We start from the raw sequence: 13,644 nt of genomic DNA on the forward strand, positions 1-13,644 counted from the left end.
TTGCATTGGTGAATTCAGTGCAACAGATGAGAGAGAATTACTAGATAATTAGCATTATCTAGGCAAATAATTTTCAGTGTATTAATTTTAATGTGCATTTCATGGTATCCAGAATAGGAATTAGAGCTTCGTATTACATGATGGATGAACATCCTTGATCTGAGAGAGAAAACAAAAAAACTCTATTAAAGCAACTAACTGTGGCATATATTATGTTTTGTAATACCAATAATGCCAGAAGTTTAATTAGTAGAGAAAATGTTAAATGTTATTCATTAAATATTCTTTACCACAAGAAAGGAAACAGTTAATTCTTATTACATTATATATTGCTGATCTGTGAAAATTCTGCATACAAAGTCCATTATTTCAAAACTAAGTGCTGACTACCTGTTTGAATTTGTGGATAAGGATGATACTGCTTGAATCTGAAAAGCATTCAATAGGATACCACATGAAACTGTGTTACAGAAACTAGAGTAAAGGAATGGATTATGAATCTGTAATATGGTAAGTGAGTGGATGGTGAACATCGAAGTAGCATAAGGTGGAATAGAAATGAAGATAAGATAAGTGAATGGCATTCTTCCATAGGACTCTGTACAGTGAAAAACTGGAGCAACAGTTAATAAAAAGTGATGTAGAGATCATGTAGGATGATTTAAATATACTGAAAATATGAACAAAGCATAACAGTTACAAGCCAAATGTAACAAAGTGTAAGGTTATGCATTTTGGGATGAAAAGATTTCAAGCTGTACACTACATATTGAGAGAACTGGACTATAGGAAACTGACGAGGGTAGGGATTTGAGGATGGTGGGAAATGAAATTCATTGTACAGTGTGAAACAATCACCCTGCTTACTTGAGGCCCGAAGTGGCTTGAAAAAGTTCCATGTTTGGCTCCTACAACAGGATTTCACAATTATGTGAAAAAATATATTAAAAATACAAGAAATATATAACCTGAATTAAAAATAGAAAAATTCTTACAGTTTACAACCTTTCATTGGTTGGAGAGGAAAAAAAGGATAAAAAAAAAACAAAAGATAGAGAAGTTATCCCTGTTTATAAGAGCAAACACATCCACACTAATATTGTAACATCCACACTACTGCACATAGATCTTATCTGGTTTCCTTGTGGATGAGGAAGAGGTGGAGAAGATCCAGAAGTGAGTGACCAAAATAGTACAGGTCTTTGGAATGCTGAGAACAGATTAAAGGCTTGTGGGTTATAAAGTTTAGTATAAAGAAGAAATTTTTAAAAACATGACATGACATTGCAGAAGAGAATTTGAAATTACTTCTGGAAACTGCAATAAGAGTGATGAGAAATGGTGCAAAGACTAGATTTTTCGTTTGGTAAATGGGTTGGCAGAGTCGGTTGTGAGTACAATGTCAGTGTAAGTGGAAATGTGATAGATATTGTATGAATAAGTGGGAATAATGGCCAAGATGGGCCTTCCATAATGAGTATTTGGACTTCATAGTGATTCTGGAGTAGTAGTAGTAGTAGTAGTAGTAGTAAATAATAATAATAATGTTCACTTCATAAAATAAAATTAGGAAAATGAAACAGTAATTTTAATGAACCACATCAATTTTAACTGACAAATATTTACTAATAATATAGAAATGCATACTTAATAAATTCATCATGGCAGGTGACTGGAAGGCTGAGTTTCAGGAACTCATAGTTAAGTTTTTCAACTGTTTCATATAATCGGTGGGAAATCTTTAACGCAGGAGGAGTATCACCACTGAAAATAACAAAAAACAGAAACTTTTCCTCATAATATTTATGGTTTCAGGCAACACATATTAAAAGATTATTAAATTAGAAATTAGAAAATTAGAACAGAATATCCTCTGTCATTAATTATTCTAATATTATCTCTATTTGTATATTTAAATTCTTGTAATTACTATTTTATTTGTTCACTGCAAGAAAAGTTAAATGAAAAACTTCAAATGCAGAAAAAAAATTTTTTTTCGAAGTTATTACAAATGTAAATTATTTTTTCATAGAATCTTTTAAATATAAGAAGAGTTTAAGCATAACTGTTAATTTCAACATTTAATATGCTTAAACAATATATATAACAAGTAACATTAAAACAGATTGGACAGCTTTTTTCATATTAAGCTGTTTTTTCTCACAAACAAAGGAATGCAAAAACTATGTGTAACATTTATTATAGAATTAAAAGAAATGAAATTATTCCACAATAGCACTTCTAACATGTTTTTCATTCTGCTTACCCAGGAGGTATTCGAGTGACATCAACATGTGAGTCTCCAACATCATCAACATTTAAGAACATTGGTTCATCTTTATTGTACCAGAATGTCATATTACGATTCATATTTCTTAAAAAAATAAATAAAATAAAATGAAGACATTCAAAAACTTTTACATATTTTTAAATAATAAATAATCTTATTTGAATTTTAGATTAAAATAATGTTAATGTGCTGATGTTAATGGATGAAAATGGTAGGAGAAGTCATCGTTGAGATAGCCAGTGAACAATTTATAAGGATGTTTTATCCTCATTAGGATGAGATCATGAAAAACTCAAGTGTAGAGGACATAGGAGAGGATACTTAATTGTGAGCAAGCAGGAGATATATAAGAAAATAAATAAATCAGCTTGATGTCAATAAGGCAATACGATTTGATGACATATCACCAGATGTCTTGAGGAAATGTTTCACGTAATTGGGTGTAGCATTGGCATAACTGTTTAATAAGTCTTACAACACAGGTTCTAAGAGAGTGGAAAGAAGGTAAAATTGTTCAACTGCATAAAGGTGGTGATAAGGCTGTGGCTACAAATTATAGTCCAATCTGTATACTAGAGTTATGGTTAAGGCACTAGAGATAGATATGTTGTTTTTTTTTTTTTTTTAAATTGTGAACATAACAATCTTATGTACAGGATTAACCGGTTTTTGGTTCTCTGCAGTCAGGCAGAGAGGTTACATGGTCATACTCTTGTTGAGGTATGTTACATCAAAGTCACTTATAAGGCAAATTACTTTTTTTTTTTTTAGATTAAAGCCATTAAGAGTTATTTTAACATGATACTGTATAAGAACATAGGAGTTACTATAGCACAATATTATCTATTTACATGAGAGTGCCAGCTGATTAATTTTCGCACTGTTAAGCACAACAATCCTTCTACTCCCGTTCTTTTTTTTTGGGGGGGGGGGGGGGGAATGGTGTCACTTCTATGCTGGAAAGTGGATTATAATGCAGTTGCCCTGCTCAGCCAGGAGTTGATTCCGTGGATTCCAGTCTTGGTGGAAAAGATCTAATGTGTTGTTTTGCCTATGGTGGTGATAAGGCTGTGGCTACAAATTATAGTCCAATCTGTATACTAGAGTTATGGTTAAGGCACTAGAGATAGATATGTTTTTTTTTTTTTTTTTTTTAAATTGTGAACATAACAATCTTATGTACAGGATTAACCGGTTTTTGGTTCTCTGCAGTCAGGCAGAGAGGTTACATGGTCATACTCTTGTTGAGGTATGTTACATCGAAGTCACTTATAAGGCAAATTACTTTTTTTTTTTTTTTTAGATTAAAGCCATTAAGAGTTATTTTAACATGATACTGTATAAGAACATAGGAGTTACTATAGCACAATATTATCTATTTACATGAGAGTGCCAGCTGATTAATTTTTGCACTGTTAAGCACAACAATTCTTCTACTCCCGTTCTTTTTTTTTGGGGGGGGGGGGGGAATGGTGTCACTTCTATGCTGGAAAGTGGATTATAATGCAGTCGCCCTGCTCAGCCAGGAGTTGATTCCGTGGATTCCAGTCTTGGTGGAAAAGATCTAATGTGTTGTTTTGCCTATGGTGGCGATGCTCGTGTAGGATCCGACTTCTCACCTTTTGTTTGAAGGCTGCAATGAGTTGGTCAGTTGCCTCTCTCTGTGAAGTTGCTGTGCTGTCTGGTCTTGTATGTTTGAGGTAGAAGTGGTACATTACCACTTTCACGGTGATGAAGAGGTAATTGCAGAATGAATGGTTATTTGACTCCACATGAACGACATTGAAATATTCCTCTTCTGTCATCTTCTGCACTAGAGATAGATAGATATTTTTTTTTTTTTTTTTTTTTATTGTAAACATAACAATCTTATATACAGGATTAACCGGTTTTTGGTTCTCTGCAGTCAGACAGAGAGGTTACATACTCTTGTTGAGGTATGTTACATCGAAGTCACTTATAAGGCTAATTACATTTTTTTTTTTTTTTTAAATAAATTAAAGCCATTAAGAGTTATTTTAACATGATAACATAAGATCTTGTTTTAACATAAGAACATAAATGTGGAAGAACATAGAAGTTACTATTGCACAATATTATCTATTAACATGAGAGTGCCAGCTGATTAACTTTCGCACTGTTAAGCACAACAATCCTTCTTTCTTCCCCCTTTCTTTTTTTTTGGGGGGGGGGGGGGGGGGTAAAGGTGTCACTTCTATGCTGGAAATTGGATTATAATGCAGTCGCCCTGCTCAGCCAGGAGTTGATTCCGTGGATTCCATTCTTGGTGGAAAAGATCTAAGGTGTTGTTTTGCCTATGGTAGTGATGTTCGTGTAGGATCCGACATCTCACCTTTTGTTGGAAGGCTGCAGTGAGTTGGTCAGTTGCCTCTCTCTGTGAAGTTGCTGTGCTGTCTGGTCTTGTATGTCTGAGGTAGAAGTTGTATATTACCGCTTTTGCGGTGATGAAAAGGTAATTGCAGAATGAATGGTTATTTGGCTCCACATGGACGAGATTGAAATATTCCTCTTCTGTATGAAGATTACCACAGGTAAGAGCTGCCATTTCCCGAGTCAAACTGATTAATTTAGTGTTGACTGGGCATTCCAAGTAGACATGCCGGACCGTTCCTAATTGGTAGCAGAAGAGGCAGTTATCTGAGACGTTTGAGTTAAATTTTTGTAATATAGTAGGAGTAGGTAATATATTATGCCACATTCTCCACTGAATATCTGCGTCAGGTTTGATGGCTCTTGTGCGATATGGTAGATCCCATTGAAATAGTGTTTGATCAGATGATGCAGGATTTTCCATCAAAGTGCTTTGGTTTGACTGTTGTGTTAGGGTGCTGTAGATCTTGTTGGTGTTGCTGGGTGTAAGTTTCTCCCATGAGTTATTGGTTTTTATCAGAAAGATAGGCGCCAAAACTTCTGAGTTTGGAGGAGTAAGCCCCACTTCTGTTATGCTATCAGGCATAGCGGCTTGAAAAGCGGCCTTTACGGTGTCTATCTGCTCAGACTCATTCCCATATTCCAGGTTTTCGAGCGAATTTGGAAAGCGCCAGGTGAGGCTTGGAGAAAGAATGTCACCCAAGATCCTCACGTTTCGCCAGCTCCATGGAGGAAAGAAAAATTCTTTCTGAGTGATCGGGCTTCTTACCATCGTGTTGTGAAAGATGGGTTCCATGAGGATTTCAGGTAGGGATGCTGTCTTCACTGTGTGCTGGAGGTTTAGCTTCTTCCATCGTCGAAGGGCGTCTTTGTAGAAGTTTGTTAAATTTACAGGCACTTGAGCTGTTGTCATTCTTAAGGTGGTGGAGAGAGAGAGACCTCTAGTGGCAGAAGTGAAAATATACTCAGTGGTGCACTTGTGTGATATTTCCTGTTGTAGGGCATTTATGAGAAATCGAGCGCGGAACGTTGTTATCCTGTTGTCAATGGAGACCAACTTTTGTCCTCCATCTTTGAGAGAAGTACATAGCTGGGAGTAGGAAAGCCAGTTTGTTTTATTCCATATGAATCGATATATGGTTGACTTTATTTGTTTGATGAATTGAACTGGTGGCGTAAGGATCTTTAGTGTATGCCAGAGGACACTGGTGGCTATTTGGTTAACGATTATTGTTCTCCCTCTTGTGGAGGCAGAGGCTCGTATTGCTGCCCACTTTCCTAGAACTTGCTTGAAACGCTTGTTTAGTGTTTCCCAGTTCTTATCCACATAAGAGGGTGTGTTTCCTAGGTAAATCCCTAGGTATTTGTTTCCCTCTGTGGACCAGGTACCAGACATTGGGGAATCGGTTCGGTTTTTCCATTTGCCACACCACAGTCCTATGGTTTTATGTGTGTTTAGTTTGGCTCCTGAGGCTGCCTGATATTGTTGGTATGCCACTTGTATGTTATGAAAGTCCTCTTCTTTGCGGGCTATGATTGTAACATCATCAGCATATGCTGTCAGGGTTATGGTTTGGTAGGGAAGTTTAGGGCGGCATGCTTTGAGCAGCATGCTGAGTCTACACAGAAAGGGTTCGATGGCAATTGTGTAAAGAGGACCGGAGAGTGGACAGCCTTGTTTAATACCTCTGCTGTATGGTGCAGTTATGGTAAGCCTGTTGTTTATTTTCATGCAAAACTGTGCCTTGGCATACAACATTTTAATAGAGTGAATGATGCCTGAGCCAAAGCCAAATGCTTTCAAGCAGTTGAAGAGGTAAAGGTGTTCAACGCGGTCGAAAGCTTTTTCTTGGTCTAGTGTTACAAGACCCATTGTTTCACTGTTGTTGTTCGCTATGCTTATGAGATCCCTTATGAGATGTAAGTTTTCGTGGATAGATCTTCCAGGGATGGAATAGCTCTGATGCCTATTTATTATTTCGCTCAGAGCGGGTTTAAGTTTGTTGGCAATGGCTTTGGATATAATTTTGCAGTCGGTGTTTGTGATAGAGATGGGTCTCCAGTTTCCTAGTTTCGTCGCGTCTCCTTTCTTTGGAATGAGTTTGATAACTGATGTTGTCATATTGAGTGGAAAGCCATTGGTATTCGCTTCGACAAATACTCTGTAGAGGATAGGTCCAAGCTGTTCCCAGAAGGACTGATAAAATTCAGTGGTGAGCCCGTCTATGCCAGGAGATTTATCTTTAGGTAAGGAGGTGCAGGCAGTTTTCAGATCGTGTAACGTGATAGGGAGTTCTGTGTTACTCCTTGTTGTTGGTGAGAGTCTTTTCACATCGGAGAGAATTTTATTCGTGGCCTCCATAGATGTTGGGTTGGCTTGGTACAAATTTTTGTAGTACTGCAAGGTATATAAGAGGATTTCGTCATTATTTTCTATGATGTTTCCATTATCTGTTTTAATAGCAGATATAGTGGTGCACTCTTGTTGGCGTTTTTCTAGTGAAAAGAAATACTTTGTAGGGGCATCTGCGAAGTTAATATGTTTGCGTCGTGCTCTTATTAGTGCTCCTCTTGCAGAGTGCTCTAGGTGTGAGCGTATGGTGGCTTCTAGGGACTGGTATTCCTCAGATTCTGGATGATGCAATTGCTGTTGTTGTTGCAAATTTTTAAGGGCTGAATGCTTGTTCAAATTTCTTCGGTGACTATATTTTTGGGTGAATACCTTAACTTTGGATTTAAAAAGTGACCACCACTCGGAAATTGATTGTGAAGTAGGTATATCTCTGATGAGAGTTTCGATATAGATTTTAGAGGTTCTGAGATATTCTGTATCCTTTAGTAGGCTGTTGTTAAATATCCAGTATGCTCCTCCTTTGTATCTGGTGTGTCCAGGAAAGCAAATGTTAAGAAGGATGGAATCATGGTCTGATGCATGAGATGGATGGTATGTGACTCTCCTGATGTAGGGTATTGTGTGCATCGATGTGTAGTATCTGTCGAGCCGTGCCTGGTATAAGACACTGGTAGGACCACCTTTGGCTCTCCAGGAGAACATTTTCTCATGTGGGTGCAAGTGTCTGAAGGTGTCAGTCAGCTCGAAGTCATTTATTACATCCTGGAGAAGCTGAACTAGTGAGTGTCGATGTTCTTGGCATTGCTGTCTGTCCATTGCAGGATCCAGAGTGCAGTTGAAATCCCCTGCCAGTATGATGTGGTCATTGACCTTGCTGAGGTGGTTTCGCACAAACTCCAGTACCTGCACTGCAAGCTGGTCATTTTGTGGGATGTATATGTTAATGATATATATTTTCTTTCCTGTCTGAGTTGTAATGAGTGCATATATTGCACACCCAGGAAAGGTATCGATTATTTCTACTTTTAGAGCGCTGTTTTGGTGAATTCCAATGCTGACTCCCGATCCATGAAGTTGTATGGCAGGACAGTGGTGCATGGTATAAGGCCAGTTCTTCCAGTGTTGATATGAAGCTTTGCTATTGCAATGGAAGTTTGTTTCCTGCAGCATAACTATTTCTGGCCGTTGGGCAAGGATATGCTGCAGGACCAGCATGTTTCGCAGTGGTGTGGCACATCCTCTAGCGTTTAGTGAGAGAAGGTTTATTGAGGTGCTCATTATTTTTATGGTTTAGTTTTATTTGGTGCGGTAATCCTCACTTCCTTTATGGATAGTTACGCTGCCGCTGGGATTCAAGCCCGTTTATCAGGTAGTATATCCTTTTCCTGAGATTGGTGGTTTTTCTCCCTCTTTTTCCTGCCAGAATAGTTCTTAACTCTTCCAGCTGGGTGATAAGACCACTGATGTCAGCGGTGTAGTCATAGGCTGTCAGCAGTTTTTGTGAAGAGCCTCGAACTTTTTTAAGAAAGCTCTGAAGCTGCTCACTTGTGAGTGGGCCTTCTGTGTGAGGAAGACTTGCATTTCCAGTTTCCTCTTCATCATCTGAGGACTCAAGAAGCTCGATCTCTTCATCCCCCTCTACAGGCTGCTGGGAGGGTTCCAGAGTGCTTGGAGGCAACGGTTCCCTGCTGCAGCTGCGCTGGTTTGTCTTTGGCTTTTTTTCCGTTTTTGTTTCTTGCTCCTCTTCGTTATTTGTATCTTTATCAGAGTTAGTTAGTTGTCTGTGTTCCGTTTCCTTTTCTCTAGGATTGCTTTTAATCGATGTTGGTGGAGGTTCTTTCGAAAGTTGGGTTTCTTTAGTGCTACCACTTGATTTTGTCTCCTCGGTACTGGGCTGAGAGCTGTTTCCTTGAGATCTTTGTTGTTTGTTAGGGATGCTCTGTTTTTTGGGGTTGGCTGCTTGCTGCTTCTGATTCTCTGATTCGCTAGGGTTAGTAGTGTTGTTAACCGGTTTCTCATTTCTGGGTATATACGGGCATAACTTCCTTACATGGCCTTCTTCGTGGCAGTAAAAGCACTGAGCAGCAACAGTAATATAAAAGGTGTAGGGTACTCCATCTATTTCTGTGTTGATTATTTTGGGTATGGAGCCGATTGTATTGTCGCCAAAGTGCATTAGAGCCTGTCTTCTAAAGCTCTTGATGTGAGCGAATTCAGGCCTAGTTGTAGAGGCGCGTAGCGTTCGGATTTTACCTGTCACTGCGCCGTATTTTGATAGTAATCCGCGAAGCATTTGATGGCTTATTTCCGGTGGAACATTTGACACTGTTACTTTTGTGGGAGCAATTGCGATTGGTGAGATATTCACGTGGCATGCTCCGATGTCTATTCCCTTTTCAATTAATGTCTCAGACCAAGATGCGTTGTTAAAGTACATTTGTACGGTTCCGGCAACTCTTGATATGTGAGTTATATTTTTGGGGGGAACATGTTGAGCTACTGCATCTAGATACTTTTCCAGTGGGGTATTTTCGATTGCGAAAATTACAATTCCGTTATCTCGGGAAAAGCGGTTGGCTGGGTGAACGTTTGTACGCGTTGTGGCAGTGGTATTAATTCGCGCTGAAGTATTAGCTACAATGTTAGCATAGGAGACAGAGAGTACTGACCTTTGTCCGTTGTTGTCCGGGGGGCTGAGACTGATGTCTTTTTTTCCTCTGGCGATGTGGCTGGTGTCTTTTCCTTGATCGGAATTCTGCGACCTTTGACCGATTCCTGCTGAGCTCGGGCGTGGACCGGCTGCTGCTGGTGGTGATATGCTGTGGTTTATACTGGCCATTGCTTCGGGCGAATAAGGGGAAACGCAAGCTATCACAAATTCCCGGTACTCGAAGGCATACCGTTGTAACAATAAGCACACGAACAAAGAAGATTTTAAAATTTTAAAATTAATATAACTTTTCCTAGCTTCACAAATTTAGAAAACTAATTTTTTAACGCGATAGATTAGGTGCTTACGATTATGTAGATATAAATCTTGAAGTTGATTGACGCATTCGACCGCACAAAACACAACTTTAGGCAAGCGCGACCTTGGACACGTCTGCACACTTCAGCGACAACACAATTCAAGCTAGAGATAGATAGATAGATAGATAACTAGAGATAGATAGATAGATAGATAGATAGATAGATAGATAGATAGATAGATAGATAGATAGATAGATAGATAGACAGACAGATAGAGAGAGAGAGAGAGAGAGAGAGAGAGAGAGAGAGAGATTGCTGAGAACTAGTATACAGGAATGGATTAATAACAGCAGTATTCTCTGTGGTTGTCAACATGGGTTTGTTAAAGGGAGATCATGTTTTACTAATTTACTTATGAACTATACTAGGTAAATGTCTTGGACCCTTGTCCAAGACATTTAAGTAATTTAAATAACCACACGATAAGCTGTCAAATAACTGAAAGAAATGGGATTGGATAACAGACTAATGAGTTGGATTAGCGACTGGCTGTCAGAAAGTAGTATGAGGGTGGTGTGAAAAGTTCTCGACCTAACAATGAAAAAATGAATTTATAATTTCAAAATTATTTTTATTTTTCAACATAATCTCCCTTAAGACTAATACATTTATTCCAGTGCCATTATCCCATCCATGTAGTGGTTTTCAGTAAGATCTGCAAAATACCACTTTACAGCTGTTGATTTGAAGAAAAATGCTGACCAGCAAGGAAGAGTTCTAGTTTTAGGAAGAGATAGAAGCCAAAGGAAGCCAAATCTTGGGAATAGGGTGGATGTTCCAACAATTCATAGTGCAGATCCCTTAATTTTCTCATTGCCAAAACACTTTTGTGGGCAGGTGCATTGTCCTGATGAAAGATGATTTTTCTTCTGCAAACAAGGTCTTTTCTCATGAATTTTTTCGTCTAGTCTGGTTAAAAGATCAGAATAATATTCCCTGGTTATTGTTTTACCCTTTTCAAGATAATTAATCAAAAAAAAAATGCCTTTAGCATCCCAAAACACTGATGCAATGATCTTTCCTGCTGATGGAACCGACTTTGTCTTCTTTGGTGCCGAACAACCGGCTTCTGTCCACTGTTTTGACTGCTGTTTGGATTCTGTGTGTAATAGTGAATCAAAGTCTCATCCATAGTAATAAATCGACACACAAAATCAGTTTTATTCTTGTTAAAATGCTCCAAGCACTGTTCAGAGATTTTCATGTGAGTGTGTTTTTGATCTGCTGTGAGCAAGCATGGCACCCATCTTCTGCAAAGTTTTTTCATTTCAATTCTTCATGCAAAGTATATCCTACACATTCTTTTGAAATGCCTATAGTCTCAGCAATTTCATGCACTTTGACTCTCCAGTCATCCAATACCATATCATGCACTTGATCAATGATTTCTGGTGTTGTTACACTCATTAGACGACCTTCACGTGGATCATCTTCAAGGCTGGTATGGCCATGTTTAAACTCAGTAGCCCATTTCTTAATTGTCGAAAATGAAGGCGAAGAATGCCCATAAACTTTGAAGAACTTCGAATGAATTTCTTTTGCCATTAAACCTTCTTTTACAAGGAATTTTATAACCGCATGATCCTCGATTTTATCCATTTCAAGGGATATAGACAACACTTGTGCTTCTGTCGGCTGTATAAAACAAATTACTTGATAGAATGACTTGCAATTTCACATGGATGTTTATGACAGATATACCAACTTAGAAAAAAAAATCTTGCCGATAGTGTTGCCATCTATGGTCGAGGCTGAGAACATTTCAGACCACCCTCATATATGGGAGTGCAGTGTCCTGATGGAGGAGGGTCATTAATGGTGTGCTGTAGGGGTCTGTATTGGAACCATTGTTGTTCAATTTGTATATTAATGACATTGGGAAGGGGGTTAACTGATGATATGCAGCTGTTTGCTCATGATGAAAAATTGGAGATATCAATACAGAGTCAAACAGATGTTATGATCTTAGGAGGACTTCAATAGATTATATGAATGGGCAGACAAGTGAAACTCTCAGTTCAATGATGCAAAGTGTAAAGTTTTGAAATTTGGCAAGCAACAATGGGATGGGAAGTATACACATGGTGGGAAAACTTTAAAAGAGGTAGAGAGGATGAGTGATCTGGGAGTGTTGTTGGACAAGGACCTGAAATTCAGAGGCCATAATTTCACAAGAATTTTTAATTTTATGGAGGGTGGGGAGAGAATGAGAGGGTATCCATGGAAACTGAGAATGAATACAATTAAAAACATTCTCTCTTATAGCGCAGTGTGTGATTGAAATATAGGTCATGAGTGCAGGTAGTGTGAATGGTGAATGAGTTCAAGAATACATATGAGAGCTGTAGGTGAAATAGGGATCTCCCTTGATGAATTCATGTTTCCCCCTGGAGATCTCGATGTTAATTAATAAAGATTCTTCTGATATATAACCCCGCTCCCCTGCTCCTTGACAGCTCACTTAAAACTCTATCTCACAGATGCAGTGTTTCAACTCTTTTCCTATAGATAATTATATGGCACTATTCCACTGAAGTAGAAACCATCATTCCTTTAATTTTTGCTGGGTCTGTTAAAACAACAGGAACAAAAATCCAACATCTCTTTTCAATACAACTGCAAACACAGTGAACCTGCTTCTCATCTTCCTTTTTTATTTCTATGAAACAGCCTTTCTCATGAATTGCTTCTCCAACAATAACTACTTCCAACTCATCAAGTAAAACATCAATAAATTTCTTCTTTCTCCATCCTCACATGCACTACCACTATCAACATCCAGCCCTTGCAGTTTCACATGCCACTACACTAATAATATAATAATTATAATATAATATTATTATTATATTTTATATTATAATTATTAGAACCTCCATAGCTCAGTCGGTATAGACGAAGCACTTTGGTCGGAAAGATCTGGGTTCGATTCCCGTCCATGACACGAGGAACCTTTATTTGGTCTCTTTCAACTAAAGAGAGTTAGCCAGTCTCATACAGAGGTAGAGGGTTTTTTCACCTGGAAACTTAGGTGAGGGATGAAAAACTTTAGAACAGGCAAACTGGCCCATGAACACACACGGATTTACAGTCATAAATACATACTTATTCCCTCACTAGAAGGGCTCAACCAGTCCTAAGGGACAGATGAGGAATGGGAAAACACATTAAGAATAAATAAATTATTATTATATCTGCACCTCCATGAAGTTTGAAGGTCGTGGAAGACTCAATCTATCACACCTCTCCTTGAACCCATTAACAGACAAAGCGCTCACAACTGACTCTGGCAACCCATTCCACTCATTCACAACTCTCCAAGCAAAAAATCTAGTTCTCAAACCCTGCTAACCACACCTTTATTCAACTTCCAGGGATGATCCTTGTTCTAGTCCCTCTAGCCAAGTGCGAAAACATTTCCCCTGCATCAATCCCATAAAACCCTCTAAACAACTTAAATGTTTTTATCATATCCCCTCTTTTTCTCATATCAACAAACTTCTGCAATCCACACACCTTCAATCTATCCTCATAGGGAATATTCCACAGGCACTCACCATCTTGGTCACTCACCTATGAGTCC

At 38.4% G+C, this 13,644-nt stretch overlaps 1 protein-coding gene across 3 annotated transcripts in view; it reads right to left on the minus strand.

Annotated features, from left to right (window-relative positions):
• The window catches only part of RyR (Ryanodine receptor), a 1,703,288-nt gene that overhangs the window by 1,185,017 nt on the left and 504,627 nt on the right, over window positions 1–13,644 (minus strand). For all 3 annotated transcript variants that reach the window (XM_090399345.1, XM_090399347.1, XM_090399344.1), the window contains exons 34-35: window positions 2,267–2,374; window positions 1,648–1,764 (exon numbers count right to left, since the gene is read on the minus strand). In XM_090399345.1, coding sequence (XP_090255471.1) covers window positions 1,648–1,764; window positions 2,267–2,374 — 225 coding nt within the window. The remainder of the gene's footprint in view (window positions 1–1,647; window positions 1,765–2,266; window positions 2,375–13,644) is intronic.

Source organism: Typopeltis vanoorti, chromosome 10, assembly GCF_054136105.1.
Source record: "Typopeltis vanoorti isolate ZY-2024b chromosome 10, IOZ_Tvanoo_1.0, whole genome shotgun sequence".
Classification (NCBI taxonomy): domain Eukaryota; kingdom Metazoa; phylum Arthropoda; class Arachnida; order Uropygi; family Thelyphonidae; genus Typopeltis; species Typopeltis vanoorti.